Consider the following 15,399-nt stretch of genomic DNA (forward strand, 5'->3'; position numbering starts at 1 on the left):
AACTCATATTTTATATTCCAAAACCTATTATGTTTTATGATGCCACATCTGACAATTATGACAATAAGTAGGGATGAAACAGAATGAAGGAATGATCCACCTGTGTCCACACCTGTGAGAAGACTGAAGGTGCAGCGTGTCCACTGGTCCACATCGATGTGGTAGGAGTCAATGTGACGGACCAGGATGCGGTCGTTGTTAAAGTCCAGGTCGTTCCCTCCCAGGACATACAGCTGCCTTCTGACTGCAGCCATCACGTGGTAGACTCTGCGCTGAATCATGGGGCTTCGCGCCAACCACCGATCCTGCCCGGAGAAGGAGGAAAAAAATAAAAATCAATAACACATATTAATATCTAGCAGAATTGTAACTAATACTACAGGCTAAATTCATCCACATTACAACACCTACAGCATTACAATAGCACCTGGGAATTTGCTAAACTGGTCAAGGTTATTGGAAAGTCAGGTGACTTGCTGTTTATTTTTATTTCACCTTTAGTTTGCCCGGTTTTCAGCTTAACTGTTTTAACTATAAAATACTCTGAAAGATCATTTCAAATGTAAAAAATGTCACGTTTAATATCTAGTACAACCACTTGACATGAATTCTACCACAGCATTTAATGTGTGTTTGAGTGTACTCCTGAATAAAGAACCGTTTTACTTTTAATAGGAGACGTCTGGAGTAAATTAGATATTCGTGCGGAATGCTTTGCTGCATGGAAAGATCTCAGTGTTTGCTCCGTGTGTGCATGTGTGCGCGCTTGTGTGGATTTGTGTGCACCGAGAGCTGATGGGTGGCCATCTGTTGAGGGTAGTGTGAGTGGGGGGCTGGTGTTCCTGGCAGGTGAATGTAGACCTGCTGTGAATACCAATGAGGTGCTCGCTCTTATCTCCTCTGCGCTCTCTCGCTCACCCCTGCTCTCTGTATTTTCTTTCTTTCTTTCTCTCTCTCTCTCTCCAAAAAAAATCCATCTTCTTCATCTCTGCGTCACTTTAGCGCTCTGCGGTGTTGTTTCGTTGCAGATGCACCGTTAGCTACATTCCATCACGCCGAGTCTTGGTTACCTGTACTGGGTCGTACACCATCAGTCTGTTCTGATACTGCGCTGTGTTTGTCACACCACCTGTAACACAAACAGCACCGCCAACATGCATTTCACACATCCTCTCACACATCATGATTTCTTTCTCTTTCTTGGTGTGTTAAAATATTTATATCTTATATGAACTCTAGTAATGAACTTGTAAGAGGTTTTGAACAAATAGGGTATGAATAACTTCACGTACAGAGAAATGAATAGAAATGAACAATCCCCACATCCAAGTATATGCACCTTACATCAGTTTTAAGGAGAATTTATCCTCTGCCTGATTAATTTTTATATTAGGTTTCCCAAATATCTCTTCACAATTTTATTTTTTTAATAAACCAATTGAAACATTGGCATTTTTGCTGAAACAGACACCAGACCACATATATGAAATATAAGCATGTATATGGTAGTGCACACTTTATGTTTTGTGTCATTAAACAGCAAAACAAAATCATCTTCCTGTGCTATAGTTCATAAGGGTGTAGACCAGCATAATATTGTTTATAATATCATAATTTAATAATAGTCATGTGGTAATTGTGCCGGGTGGGTCCCTGCCCTGTACCAGGACAGGCTCAGGTATCTACTATAGATAGTATATTAATCCATTTTTAACATATAATACAATGGACATTAGGGTTGGGCCACACAGTAGCACAAATACCACATATGGTTAGGGTTAGGGTTAGGGACTTTTAGCAGTTTGATGTGGTTTGGGTTCAGTTGTCATTCATTACCATGCAAACAGCCCGTATGTATTATGTAATTATTATTAATCAGACACTGTGGACGAATAAAAAGGGAATTTGCAGTTACAATTTTATAGATCATATACACTGATAATAGCGAGTTATGATGTCTGCTCTACCTGAAACCCACAGCAGGCCGTCAGCAACGCAGCCCGCATGGCAGGACAGCGAGCGGTCGAAGGACTGGACGAAGGTCCACTTGTTCCTCTTGGGACAGTATCGCTCCACGGAGGGCAGCACCTGCCGGAGCTCATTACGGCCTCCCACGGCGTAGAGGAACTGTCCCAGAGCTCCCAGCACAAAGTGCTCCCGACAGGCCTTCATGGGGGCGACGTCCGTCCAGCGGTTCCCCCGCGGGTCGTAGCGGCAGGCGCTCCTGACGGCACAGGTCCTCCCGGTGGCGTGCTCCACCTCGCCGCCGGCCACGAACAGGAAGTCGCCCATGACCGCCACGCAGTGGTGGCTCCGGCCCGAGGGCATGGGCGCCAGCTCGCTCCAGTTGGAGCCACCGGCCACCCGGGCCGCCTGCTCCGGCGCGGCGGGGTTGAAGTAGCGGAGCTCGCGCACGCGGCTGACCTCCCTCTTGCGGCCGCCGGCGATGTAGAGGGTCAGCGAGCGGGAGCGGGGCTTGGTGCGCGGCGTCTGCCGCAGCGGCTGGGCGAAGGTGGACCGGTGGTACTCCAGCGCCTCCTCCACCAGGCCGGCGGCCGCGGAGCTGGACTGGGCCAGCGGGTGGCCGCGGGCCACGCGGTGCAGCGCGGCCACGTCCATCAGGCCGTAGCGGACGTGCTGCAGGAGGTCCTCCGTGTACTGGTAGCGGCAGTCGTGCTCCAGCCAACGCACCACGAGCTGCCGGAGAAAACGGGCCGATCGGTATTCCGCCCGGATCAAACTGCTCACATGAAAGGACGTGGTGGGGCCCGGCGGGGGTGCCGGACAGTCGCCAAACACGCAACCGATATCAACATGCGGATACATATTTATCCCACAAATAAAAATGCAAATGGAGCAGAACACACACACACACACACACACACACACACACACACACACACACACTCCGGGAAAAAGCGTGAGGGGAATACACTCCCGCACCCCGGCACACACTCGGCAGAGCTGAGGGAGTCGGACAAAGGGGAGTTAATTGAACTTGAGAGCAATCTGAAGTTGTTTGGCAGCAAAGGCACGCGGATGTGGGCGAGATGGCTGCGGATAAACGATGGCGCTATCGGGGGAAACAAAGTGGCTTTTAACACAATCAGCGCAGAGACAGGGAACTTATTACGGCGCCGGGAGATTACGGAGGAGGCCCGGTAGCCTGCGGTGCACAGCGACGGTCTCCACGACGGTTCTCGTCCTCCACAACTCGCCACCCTGCTCTCATCCTCTTCTTCTTCCTCTCAAGCGACAGACGAATTAAAAGGAACAACGTGGGCCCACTTGGTCCATCAGAAGGATAGTGGGGTTTATCCTTTTTTTCTTCTCACCCCACTTTCTCTTTTTCTCTGCGCCCCGGTCTTGTCTGTCATGATTGCAGCAAGTTAAATAACGGGGCAGCGGCGGCCTAGCGGTTAAGGAAGCAGCCCTATAATCAGAAGGTTGCAGGTTCGAATCCCGATCCGCCAAGGTGCCACTGAGCAAAGCACCGTCCCCACACACACTGCTCCCCGGGCACCGGTCATGGTGCCCACTGCTCACTCAGGGTGATGGGATAAATGCAGAGCACTGTGTGCACCATGTGCTGTGCTGCTGTGTATCACAATAACATTCACTTCAATTAAGAAAAATGCTGAGTGATGACAGAAGACATATGTTGACACACTTTTATGAGTCAACTGTGTTACTGATAGGCAGGGACGGTTGTGATGGGCGTGGTGCCGCCATCAACGGGCCAGCAGCATTGCTGATTTGAACTTCACCGGATCTTCACCCTACCGAACACCCATGGGTGAGATTTTGGAGTGATCTCTCCACCGAGCAACAACAAATTGTTGGTGGTTAGCTTCACCGAGATTCTTTATGTTGTCTTTTTCCTTTAACGTGTCACCCGTCTGTTTGTTCCTCCTTACTCCCCTAATCCCCCCCCCCCCCTCCATCCTTGTGCCTCTTTGCAGAGAGAGAGAGACTGAGAGAGCTTGAGCGAGCGAGCAAAAGAAAGAGGTGCGAGCGCTGCCGCGTCTGTTGACTGTGAAGGTCACGCTGGATCAGAGAACTTCCTCGGGGCAGAGAATAAATTAACTCCCCCACCCACAGAAAAGAGAGAGCGAGCAAAAGAGAGAGAGAGGGGGGCAAAGAAGAGATGGGAGGAGAAGAAAAAAAAAAAAAAAAAGGAAAGAAAATGTGATTTCCAGAGCGCGAGACTCTGAGAACTCTGCGTGACGATGATTGACAGAGAAACTATATCGGGGTGGTATTGGTGGGCACACGTTCCACGGGCGGACTGCGGCAGCGGCCCCAGCGCCCATCACGCTTCCGTCTGATGCCCAAATTAACCTTCTCCGTAAAGTGAAGAAGGCCCAAAGCAGCCTAATCAGCCCCTGATTATGGCAGCGGCGCCTGGTTAAAGGGTCAGGGTAATTGTGCCATCAGAGGCCTGATTGTTTTCAATCAGTGGGGCGGCCGGAGTGACAGCTGGGGGATTGGGGCCCTGATGGAGCCGCGGTGGGCCTAATCAGAGGGAGCCCGGGGAGGGGTGGTGGGGGTGGGGGGGGGGGGCGCCTGATTGGTGCAAATGAACAGTCACACCGCAGCCCGCAAACCCCCTCCCCAAACACACACACACACACACACACACACACTGATATCCCTCAATCCTTCATCCTTCTGGCAAGCGCGCACGCACACACACACACACACACACACACAAATAGTGAATTCGGTGACAGGCAGCAGGGTTTGATGCATGAGGAAAATGTTCAATTTGATGTTATAGAAAAAAAGTGATTGATGAAGAGGCAAGAAAGATTATTTTTTTTAAGGCGAATATCCACTCACACACGGCAGCGCTCATTATCTATTCATACTTCGCATCGACTGCACAACCGCGGTCGGTCACCTGCCAGATCTCCTCCTCGTTGAGGGAGGTGAGGCGGTCACTCTTCAGCACCTCCCGGAGCAGGCGGTAGGGGAGCAGGAGCACCTCCTCCTGACGGCTCTGCTGAAGCTCAGACAGGTGGTCCACCAGGAAGCCCACCACCGCTTCCTCCAGCGCAGGCAGGTGGAACATGTCCGCCAACCGGTACAGGTCCAGGTAGTTCAGACTGTTCAGCTCCTGGGGACCAGGTTTGTTTAGTTTAGTATGGTAATGGAAGGTTGGTTTTTGGCAGAACGTAGACATATGATCATCCTCAATGTGTTCAGCAAAATCAAGGCTAGGGTGGCCATTTTAAAGTTATAATATTATAATAAATTATAAATAAGTTGTGTAGTTTGAACTGTTTACATCCAGAAATTCACAACTATGAAGCTACAGAATTATATTTTGAGCAGCTTTTATCCTAATTACATTGCTGAAATATTTAACATGATCATTTAAGGGACAAGGTGGTATTAAATAGTAATTTTTTAAAAACGCTAATTGAAGTGAATCAGGATGAGAGTCACTTTGCAATTTTATGCCACTTTGTGCTGATTACCGAGATGCACCTTCTACTTTTAATGACTGCTGAATATAATTATTGGTGAATATTATTAATATCATGTGTTGTGTGAAGAAAGCATCAGGGTCACATGCTAATGTATGGGTATGTAAAAATGAAGATGGAAATCATTTGCTTTATGCAACATTTAACATGGATTTTGGCTGTGGATACAAAAAGTGTTTGAGCTTCCGTTTCCTCTTTAAACAGTTTCTGCATCGCAGCTTCCAGGTGGAATGTGTGGAATAAAGTGAGCTGTGTGTGTGTGTATGTATATATATATATATATATATATATATACACACACACACACACACACACACACACACACACACACACATATAGATAACATTCAGATTAATTTACATAGTGCTGAGGTGCATGAGTCAAAAACTCAGTGACCCGTGATGTTATGAGTCAGTTCAGTTAAGAAGCTGCAACTCCACATTTTAAGATTTTGACAAATAGATAATGTTAAATTGGGGCCTTTCACTGGCAGATAGTCAAACAGCCACAGTGGTCAATGTCTAGAGGCCATAAAATGGCAGTGACTTCAGAATTGGTGGCAAAAAGGTGAAACCAAGTGAGATCTAGCTGAATCATAATTGAACAAATACAAAATGCAGCATTGCAAAATTTGCAGTTATGAGAAAATAGCTAGAAAAGCAACTGTTCTTTCATGAAATCTGTAAAATAATCTTATTTACTTTACCAGTTGCATGCCCGGCTGCTTTAGTAATACTGTAACAGTCCAGCCAATAAAGTACATCTGAATCTTATTGTTATTCTCGAAAAACAGTACAACTGTAGAGACAGAGTGCCATCTAGTGGGCACTACATTCATCCCCAAAACCTTCCCATCCCGTCCCATATTCCAGTTTATGCGGTGTCCGTTAAGAATACATAAATTCTGTGCTATGAAAATGTGAACACAGAGGCCGCGCTGGTTAACAATACTACTATTATGTACAGCATGAAAATCAAAAGAATTATCCACACTGCTGCAGTGTGTTAACTAGACAGAGAGACCAACTCACTTGGATGAGGTAGTGTGAGCAGAGACTGAGCAGCTCCAGCAGCTGGAGGTGGCTTCCAGCGGACAGTACGTCCTGGATTACGCCCGGCTCCAAGGTTATCTGGGGACAAGGGACACTGAGCCTGAGACTCCCACTCATATACTAACCCTGCCCCCCTAGAGGTCGCCAAACTCCAATAACCGGGACCGTTGTCGCAGTGCTTGTCGTCAATATATCACCTACAGTATACATAAAGTAGTTTAATAACCATAAAAACAAATCTAAATGTGGTCATTATATAAGAATGAATGTTCTACATTGTTACAATTGCATTATCTTTAAAATAATCTGCATAAATCATAATACCTTAGCAAAAATCTTACAAAAATATTACACAAAACAAATCTAAACAGTTATGGTGACAAGTCCTTCCAGTGGCTTTGGCTCATAAGATGGATGTACGCTTATTGCTATAGAGGGACGTGTGCATGTCTGGGAGGACCATTATGGTCCAAGCTGACCTACATACATAATTCCCTGTGCTGATCCCCACAGGAGAATTCTGTTATTCCTAATTACAAGTTGCAGGCCTGCCAAAGTCAGGGATTTGTCACACAGAAGCCAGCAGCCACGCCCATCATTCAGCCAAACAGATCTGTAAAACACAGCGAATAGGATAGGTGGATATGCTCGTTTTTTTTGTCCCTTCTTGTGAGCCAGTCCACTGTAATTATAATATCTCGGAGGCTCATCTACAGCCATTTGTCATTTCTCAAGCGGGTGTTCATTTTAGCCAATAACATACATTTCAGACAATGTGTTGTCTGTAGGATATCAAGTTATTGTGTGCACAGAAGGCCCAATTTCTATGAAAAATTGAGAGATAAAGAATAAGACAATGAAGTGCCCATTTGCTTGTAGAGCAGATGCATATTAAGGGGTATTGTGAACCTGTTCAGCAGGTTTCAAAAGTCATTGACCGTGCCATCCTGCAGCTTACTGTTCAACTGTTAAAGAGCCATGAAACAGAAATATGACAACTTCCCTCAATCCAAATCCGCAGGTTAGAATTGTCTGATATTCACAAGAGCAGCCGGTCAACTGTCTTCATACTACATCCAGACACACAGCAAATCTTAAGCAGTTGTTCTTGGTGGAGGTCTGTAGTGTCTGAGTGCTCATGTAAGTCTCAAGCACTATTGCTAAACTAATAAAGCAAATCGGTTTTAATCATTAAAAAAAAAAAATTGGAGCCACGGTAGAATTTTTGGAGCCGTGGTAACATACTTGTTCCTGAATAGTCTGAATAAATGGAGAATTGGGTTTGGCTGCTGCTGCCACGACAGATGTAAGCTCACTCCAAACTCTTCCTGAAACTGGAGAGCCCCGTGTAGATAATATCTCAGTTATAAATATTTGAATATTTGGCAATGCTCCATTCCTTAGTTCAGGAAATCTGCTAGAATGAAGCCACGTGTTCCCTCACAATCACCACAGAAATGAAACTATTACTGATTTCTAACACTGACGTGTGTGTTACTAACTTTAACTTTAACTTGGTAGCCCGGCCCAGCGTGGGTGCAGAGTGCCGTTGTTACCTGGCCCGTGTAGGCAAAGTCGAGGGCGTGCTTCAGTCCTACACACGTCACCCCCTGCAGGGTGACCTCGTCGGCTTCGCTCTCCACCATGCACAGGCTGAACATCGCCTGAGGCCAGACAAACACAGAGAGTCACCAACGCGTGTCAGGAATTGTGGTCCTTCAACATTTAGACATTTTTGTCCAGCAGATCCTCCTCACCAAAGACCCATAACTGGACATACGCCTAGTTCCTGCACCAAACCAATTAAATCAGCAAAGCATTAATTACGGTCCAGACGTACGAGAGAAGGAATCAATGACCAAACGTCAATTGAAACACACACACACACAGCAACTAAGAGGCCAGTCCAGTCACATTGTGCTCCCTGCTGAGTGCTCACTAATCAAAGGCATTGATCGCTGTCCCACTGTGTGTGTATGGAGAAGGCGACGATCAGAGCTCGTGTAATGATGGGAGCTGGACGAGCGTGAATCATAACACAGGCCGAAGCCAAGTGCCCACAAGTCACCGGCCGCTGCCAGCACAGCGCCTTTGAGTTAAAAAGTCGTTCAAAAGTACAGCAAAGATCGAAACTAGTTGCGTAACCACTGGAACACGTCAGGGAATGCGATTTATTTAATGATTTCTTTTGGCTCAAACCAGGCTGCCTTTATTATACTGCATCTGTCCTCCTCGCTACAGCTTTTAATTAAAGCGGCCCCCACTGCTAATTTTGAGAATAACATTGATTCGGCCTTTAAAAGGCTACATCTCATTAGCGCGCAGCCTTCTTGCCTCGCTCGGTGCCTTAATTAAAAGGTCCCGCTTGAGTGACCATCAGCCACCAGCGCCGTCTGGGGGGGCCGCCGTCCACTCCTTGGACGGGGACGCTCACTGGGTAACAGCAGATAATCGGGCCCGGAGTCCCGAGTCACATGGCCCACGGGGGCGACTCTTGACCTTGAGGGAGGGAGGGAGGGAGAGCACTGTGACGGAGTTTCAGCGCCGAGGGGAGGGGCTTTGCACCGGTGATGGCCGCAGATAAAAATGGCGCTCGGGCCGATTCGCCAGCATGCAAATTACTGCGGCTGTACTAGCTGAGCGTGCGCGACTCCGTGCTCCACGAATGCAAATAACGCAGGAACTGAAAACAGACAAAGAAAAAACGGAGCTAAATGATCAGCCCGGCGGGTGGATTGTGTAGCTGTGGAAAAGTACACATCTTGGTGAAATAGCAGTCTGGGTAATATCTACATTAGGCAATGCATTGGCAGTCTGTACACAGGAGGTGTGCTCCGGTCTGTCCTGGTCCAATGATATCTCCACCAGCACCACAGCCAGGAACAACAGTCGCGTTCCGACCTAGTTCCCAGAAGTTTGAGAGGTTGAGATAAAGCGACCGAGGCTGGACAGAGTCATTTGATGAAGTACCCTGTTGCTACCAGTCACGTCCAGTTGACGTTCCTCGTTTCAGTTCAAGAGAAAGGACAGGGTAGAGGGAGGGAGAACATCGTTAGATGAATACAGCATTAATCATTAATGGCTCCTCCAGGGCCGTCCTGACAGTAAAAGTGAAAGTGAAGTGATTGTCATTGTGAAGCACAGCAAGCCAAGCACACGGTGACTCAACGAAATGTGTCCTCTGCTTTTAACCATCACCCTGAGTGGGCAGTGGGCGCCCGGGGAGCAGTGTGTGGGGACGGTGCTTTTCTCAGTGCCACCTCGGCGGTTTGGGGATTCGAACCCACAGCTCTCCGATTATGCGTCAGTTTCCTTGACCGCTAGGTTACCACTGATACCAGTGTGTCCGGGACGTAATTCTCACCTCATTTACTCACACTTTGGGGTGTGTGCACACACACACACACACACACACACACACACACACACACAGGACTGAGCCAGGATTCAGAACAAAATTGACAATTGCCAATCTATGGAATTTCAGGACAAAAACTCCTGCATAGCATTATTTTGTCTTGCAATTCACCTTTAAAATAGCCCCAATAGTCCCTACAAGACGTTCAATAATTTAGATAAACAGTCTAATGCTGATTGATAAAGCCCTAATTAACAGCCTCACTGACCCGATGAAGATTGATGCTATACACACACATAATATAGGACTTACATGTAGATATATGAATCTATATGCATGTCTTTAAGAAGCACTATGACTTAGCCCAAGTACATACTAGTGCATGTAAAAATACACAAAAATATATTTAAAAAAATGTATTCCAAAATTGAAGAGAAAAATATTAATATTTTATTTCTAATATTAAATATCTTTTTATCCACTATTTATTTATTTACCCAACAAGATCTGACCGGGACAGTAAAATCCAGCATCTTTGCTACCGTCCACCCTGCTCTCCTCCAACAGAAATACCCGGCCTGAATAAATCCACTCTCGTCTGCAGCTGGAGATTTATTGCCTTTCTTTAAAAAATCCAATCTCTCCTTCGTACACGTGCCTGGCTGCTCTCTGAGACAGTCTCCACGCTCCCCAGCCGTATACATCAGTGTCCGCCTTGCAGTCCCAGCCCTTCGGAGCCGAGCAGCTCTCTTCTCAGCTAGTGGAACTTGGGCTGAATAAAAACTCACCCGGAAGTAATCGCTGCACGCTGCCAGGACAGCTTTGTGGGCGTGGAACTTCTGATCCCCGGCCACCAGAGTGACATCGCAGAGGACACCGTCCTTCCGCTGCTGGTTGAGGGCAGAGAGGACGGAGTCCTGGTGGGATTTGGACTGGCACAGCCTCTGTCCCGTCAGCATGTCCTGGGTTCTGAGACAGGAAATGAGAAGGAGAGGAATGAGACATTGAGGACAATGCCCCCTACAGTCCTCGGGTGTCTATCTGTGTCTGAAGCCTGGTGGGTAAGACACTTGCCTACGAACCAGAAGACCACAGACACTTAACCCTGAGTGTCTCCAGGGGGACGGTCCGTGTAACTACTGATTATTAGTCGCTCTGGATAAGGGCGTCTGATAAATGGCGCAAATGGACATGTGAAGCGCTCCGATTTTCCAGGTTTGGTTCCTATCATTAATTCAGACATTGTTGGTGTTTATATGAATGAAGGGGTCACTTTACTTCCTGTATGCACTAGTAAATGTCTCATAACTAAAATGCTTGGCCTCGGGCTGCTGGGATTAAGGGCGGAGTTCCAGAGTCCCTCCTGGCAAAGACACAGAGAGCAGACGTCAGGATCAAGATTGCAAAAACAGGAGCATCTCTCTCTCTCTCTCTCCAAGCTAAATTTCCCCAAATCAGTTCAGCAAACCTGGAAAAACACAGTTAAGGGGCGGATGGTGGCAGGGTTTATGCGAGTGGAAGAAGGAGTGTAGAAAGAGTGTAGATTGAACACAGCCAAATCAGAGAGCAACGTCCTTACCTGAGAAGTAGCTCAGAGGGCATGCTCCTGTAGAGAGGGGGGTCGATCTGGGCTGGATAAGAGGGCGGAGAACCTCACAGATCATGTGCAGGCGACGGACGGCTACGGAAGTTAAAGACTCTTATCATAAACCTCGACCACACAACACATTTCCAGTTCTTTGCAGTCCAATGACGCAGCGATGACACGAAACCCTACCTGCATCAGCACCGAAGCTGTACTCAGGCAGCGACTGCAGCACGACCAGACGTGGCACCGTCTCAAGGCATCACCGGAGCTCCCCGTCCAGACAGATCCACACAAGCAAAAGGACAATCGGAGGCCAAACGGTCAAATGTCCTCGCATGGCTGTGGCGTCCAGGGATTTTATTATCTGATTACCGGATGACCTTCAGACACCCAGCTGTGGTCACTAAGAGAAAAAAAAAAAAAATCCTAAATGATGCACGCTAGCCTACCTATTAAATTGTTTTAAGCTTTGCGATATTTGCAGCTGCATGCCATGGAGCTGCCAAGTTGATAAATGCGAGACTTCATGATTGGTCCAGTGCCTCTGGGCAATGCTGCAACATCACGCATCCATATTTTTTCCATCCATAATTTCCATTAATGCAATTTACGGTGCGCGCGTGAATAACAATGCAAAAGGGGTAAAAAAAAAAAACCTGTGGAGAACAGTGGACCACGTCCACGTCCGCTATCACTTTTAAATCAGCCAAACGTCTCCTAGCAACAGGGCCGCTCAGGAGCAGCACCAGGTTCTGGGTATTTAAAGATCAGCACATGACCTCGTTAGAGTCCCGCCGTGAAAACGCGGTGCTCACCGGCCTCTCACACAGGAAAAAAGCACGCGTGTTTGCTAAAAATAGGTCACATTTGAGAAATAGAGCAAAATAAACGAAATAATAGTAATAATAATAATAATAAAAAGAAAGACGCACCGTTCGGGGTCTTCGGGTTCTGGTGCGCCTGTAGTCCCGAGAAACCCACTCTGGAGCGGGACCGTGGAGCCAGCGCACCTCGCATCACGCCGTGTCGCGCTGTATTAGCCACATTGTGGCGACCCAAGCCCCGCCTCCCCAAATCGCTCGCATACGCTCGGTCACGTGGGACGCGGCGACACCCGGATATGGTCATATGGAGGGCGGAGCCTGCCAAAAGCGGCACCGAATACGAGGGGACGTCAACCAAACCCACTTACCAAAACATGTCGGCTGCAACCAGAGGATTTACGGCGTCAAGACCCAGTGTGTGCACAAGAATTACGACACTGGCAACACGCTGGTTTTTACTGATGATGTAAGCCGTAAACCCAAATGTGCTTCAAGTCATATGTCATGTAGCTGATTTCTAAATATAATGTATAATGTGAGCGGTTTTGCTACAGATTTACTGTTTAGACCTCAGGATCCATAGTGATTCATATTCTTGTAAAATATAATTACAAATACCATTATAATGATACTTATACTTAATATACTAACCAGCATGATGTATACTAAAATGGCATTCTTGACATAAGGTAAGGTATCATTCCATTTGACAATCAATGAAGATGCATGACACTTTTTTTTTAAATGCATGGAATTCATCTAAAGTAGTAGTAGATTAAATTCAAACATTTCATTCCAAACATTTCAAATAAACAAAAAAAAAAAAAAAAACACAATGGAATTGAAATAAATTGATCCTGCGCCTACATTTTTTTTTGCAACTGGATTATGGACTTTCTGACCAGCAGACCACAGCATGTAAGGTCAGGCCACATCCGCTCCACTACTGTCACGCTCAACACTGGTGTACCACAGGGCTGTGTGCTGAGCCCCTTCCTCTACTCCCTCTTCACCCATGACTGCCGACCTATGTATGGATCAAACTCCGTTATTAAGTTTGCAGATGACACCACGGTGATAGGTCTCATCGACAACAACGATGAGACTGCCTACAGGGAGGAGGTCCAGCATCTGGCCACTTGGTGCACAGAAAATAACCTTCTTTTAAACACCACCAAGACCAAGGAGCTCATTGTGGACTTCAGGAGGGAGAGAAGAGGCTCGCATGATCCCATCCACATCAATGGGATGACTGTGCAGCCTGTTACATCCTTCAAGTTCCTGGGGTCCCACATCTCAGAGGACCTGTCCTGGACCATTAACACCTCCAGCCTGGTCAAGAAGGCTCACCAGCGCCTCTTCTTCTTGAGAACATTAAAAAAGAACCAGCTACCCACTACCATCCTGTTGAACTTTTACCGCTCTACAATAGAGAGCATCCTTACCAGCTGTCTCACAGTGTGGTATGGAAGCTGCACTGTTGCTGAGCGTAAGGCGATGCAGCGGGTGGTGAAAACTGCCCAGCGCATCACAGGGACTCCACTTCCATCCATTGAGGAAATCCAGAGGAAGCACTGTCTGCGTCGAGCTCACAGTATTCTTAAGGACTCCTCCCACCCGGCCCACGAACTGTTCTCTCTCCTGCCTTCAGGCAGACGGTTCAGGCTACCACGGACAAGAACCAGCAGACTTAGGAACAGCTTTTTTCCCAGAGCTGTTTCCTTGCTGAACTCCTCTGCCCCCCCCATTCACTCTTGATAATCACTGCACTGCACATATCACTTTGTACTGCACATATCACTTTGTACTGCACATATCACCTTATGTATAGCACATATCACTTTATGTATATATATATAACTTAACTTATTTGAACTGTATCCTGCACTTGCTGCTTATTGCACTTCTGGTTAGACCTAAACTACATTTCGTTGCCCTGTACTTGTACATGTGTAATGACAATAAAGTTGAATCTAATCTAATCTAAACATTTTCTACATTGTGTTGCAGATCTGAACCGTAGATAAGGATGTGGATCTATAAATGAAATGAAGCTGAAAGGCAAAACAGGAAATATCTTGAGTTCATAGTTTTCATAGTTTGGCCCACTGTTTTTTGATTCAAGGTTGTAATTGCTTACTGATGAACATGATGGCTGTGTTAAGGGGAAGAGGTCTTGTACTTCCCTGCTCGCTGAAATTCTGTTGATGCTGCATAGTTGTGTTCTTGACGTTAGGGGGCGCAACATCCCAGAGCCACTTGCAATACAAGGCTTGTTTCGATTCAGGAATTGAAGCTAAAATGCAAAAGCAAAATTGGCTGCACGGTTTGCGTGGCTTGCACTTCCTCCACGCTTGGGAATCTTTTTACTTCTGCAACGCCTGACCTCATTCAAAAGTGAACATGAAGTGCCTCCACTGATGCCTTGAGCCTCTTTACCTTGTCTCTGCAATAGTTTGAAACATGCATCTTTCAGCAAGCTTTCAGTTATACACAGAACCGGTACAACGACATTATACCCAACATTTATACCCAACGATTTCAAAACACCATTGTTCTAAGCAACAAACCAAATCGATACGCACATAGAAAAATACCTTCATTTCCCAGGCTGAAAGACACACCTGAAGCCATTTTTCTGGATTGCCTCAGTTTGCAAGCCACACCCTGTGGGGGCGTGGTCTGTCCTCTCATTCTTAAAATACACATCCCTTCGTTGATTTTGTTTCTTTCAAGCTCGTACACGCTGCCAGGGTTTTACAGCGTACTAGACTTTCTGGCTGTAAGAGGAGATGGGTGCATCCTTTGTGTGTGTGCTGACAATGTGCCGTCTAAGCAGATACCACCACCCATCTTGTATGGTCATGTCATCATTAAATCTGGAGCCGTTTGAAGTGTTGTATGAAACATTCAATATACTGCAGCTGAAGAGATATTACGTGAGCCTTCATACATTTTTTAAATATTACAGTTTCGTTATTGACGGTCCAGTGTGAAACCAGACAGACAAGCTCAGCCCAGTAACATCCCTTCAGTGTGGAAGAAAGGGGGAAGGACGAAGGGCTCGGAGAAATAAGGGAGGGTC

General features: G+C 46.8%; 1 protein-coding gene across 6 annotated transcripts in view; it reads right to left on the reverse strand.

Annotated features, from left to right (window-relative positions):
• klhl32 (kelch-like family member 32) overlaps positions 1-14,974 on the reverse strand; it is a 16,635-nt gene extending 1,661 nt beyond the window's left edge. The window contains exons 1-13 of one of the 6 annotated variants that reach the window (XM_028979105.1): positions 14,912-14,974; positions 14,701-14,760; positions 14,455-14,610; positions 11,680-11,893; positions 11,482-11,583; positions 10,977-11,265; positions 10,691-10,871; positions 8,101-8,208; positions 6,524-6,622; positions 4,904-5,119; positions 1,968-2,697; positions 1,071-1,129; positions 101-305 (exon numbers count right to left, since the gene is read on the reverse strand). In XM_028979105.1, the coding sequence (XP_028834938.1) occupies positions 101-305; positions 1,071-1,129; positions 1,968-2,697; positions 4,904-5,119; positions 6,524-6,622; positions 8,101-8,208; positions 10,691-10,861 (1,588 nt within the window). In that variant the 5' untranslated portion in view covers positions 10,862-10,871; positions 10,977-11,265; positions 11,482-11,583; ... (2 more) ...; positions 14,701-14,760; positions 14,912-14,974. Of the gene's footprint in view, positions 1-100; positions 306-918; positions 1,130-1,967; positions 2,698-4,903; positions 5,120-6,523; positions 6,623-8,100; positions 8,209-10,690; positions 10,872-10,976; positions 11,266-11,481; positions 11,584-11,679; positions 11,894-12,422; positions 13,021-14,454; positions 14,611-14,700; positions 14,761-14,899 lie in introns of those variants that run through there. The other 5 variants (XM_028979101.1, XM_028979103.1, XM_028979104.1 and 2 more) reach the window with 5 other exon arrangements.
• Positions 14,975-15,399: the final 425 nt, after the last annotated feature.

The sequence above is a fragment of the Denticeps clupeoides genome, chromosome 5 (genome assembly GCF_900700375.1).
Source record: "Denticeps clupeoides chromosome 5, fDenClu1.1, whole genome shotgun sequence".
Classification (NCBI taxonomy): Eukaryota; Metazoa; Chordata; class Actinopteri; order Clupeiformes; family Denticipitidae; genus Denticeps; species Denticeps clupeoides.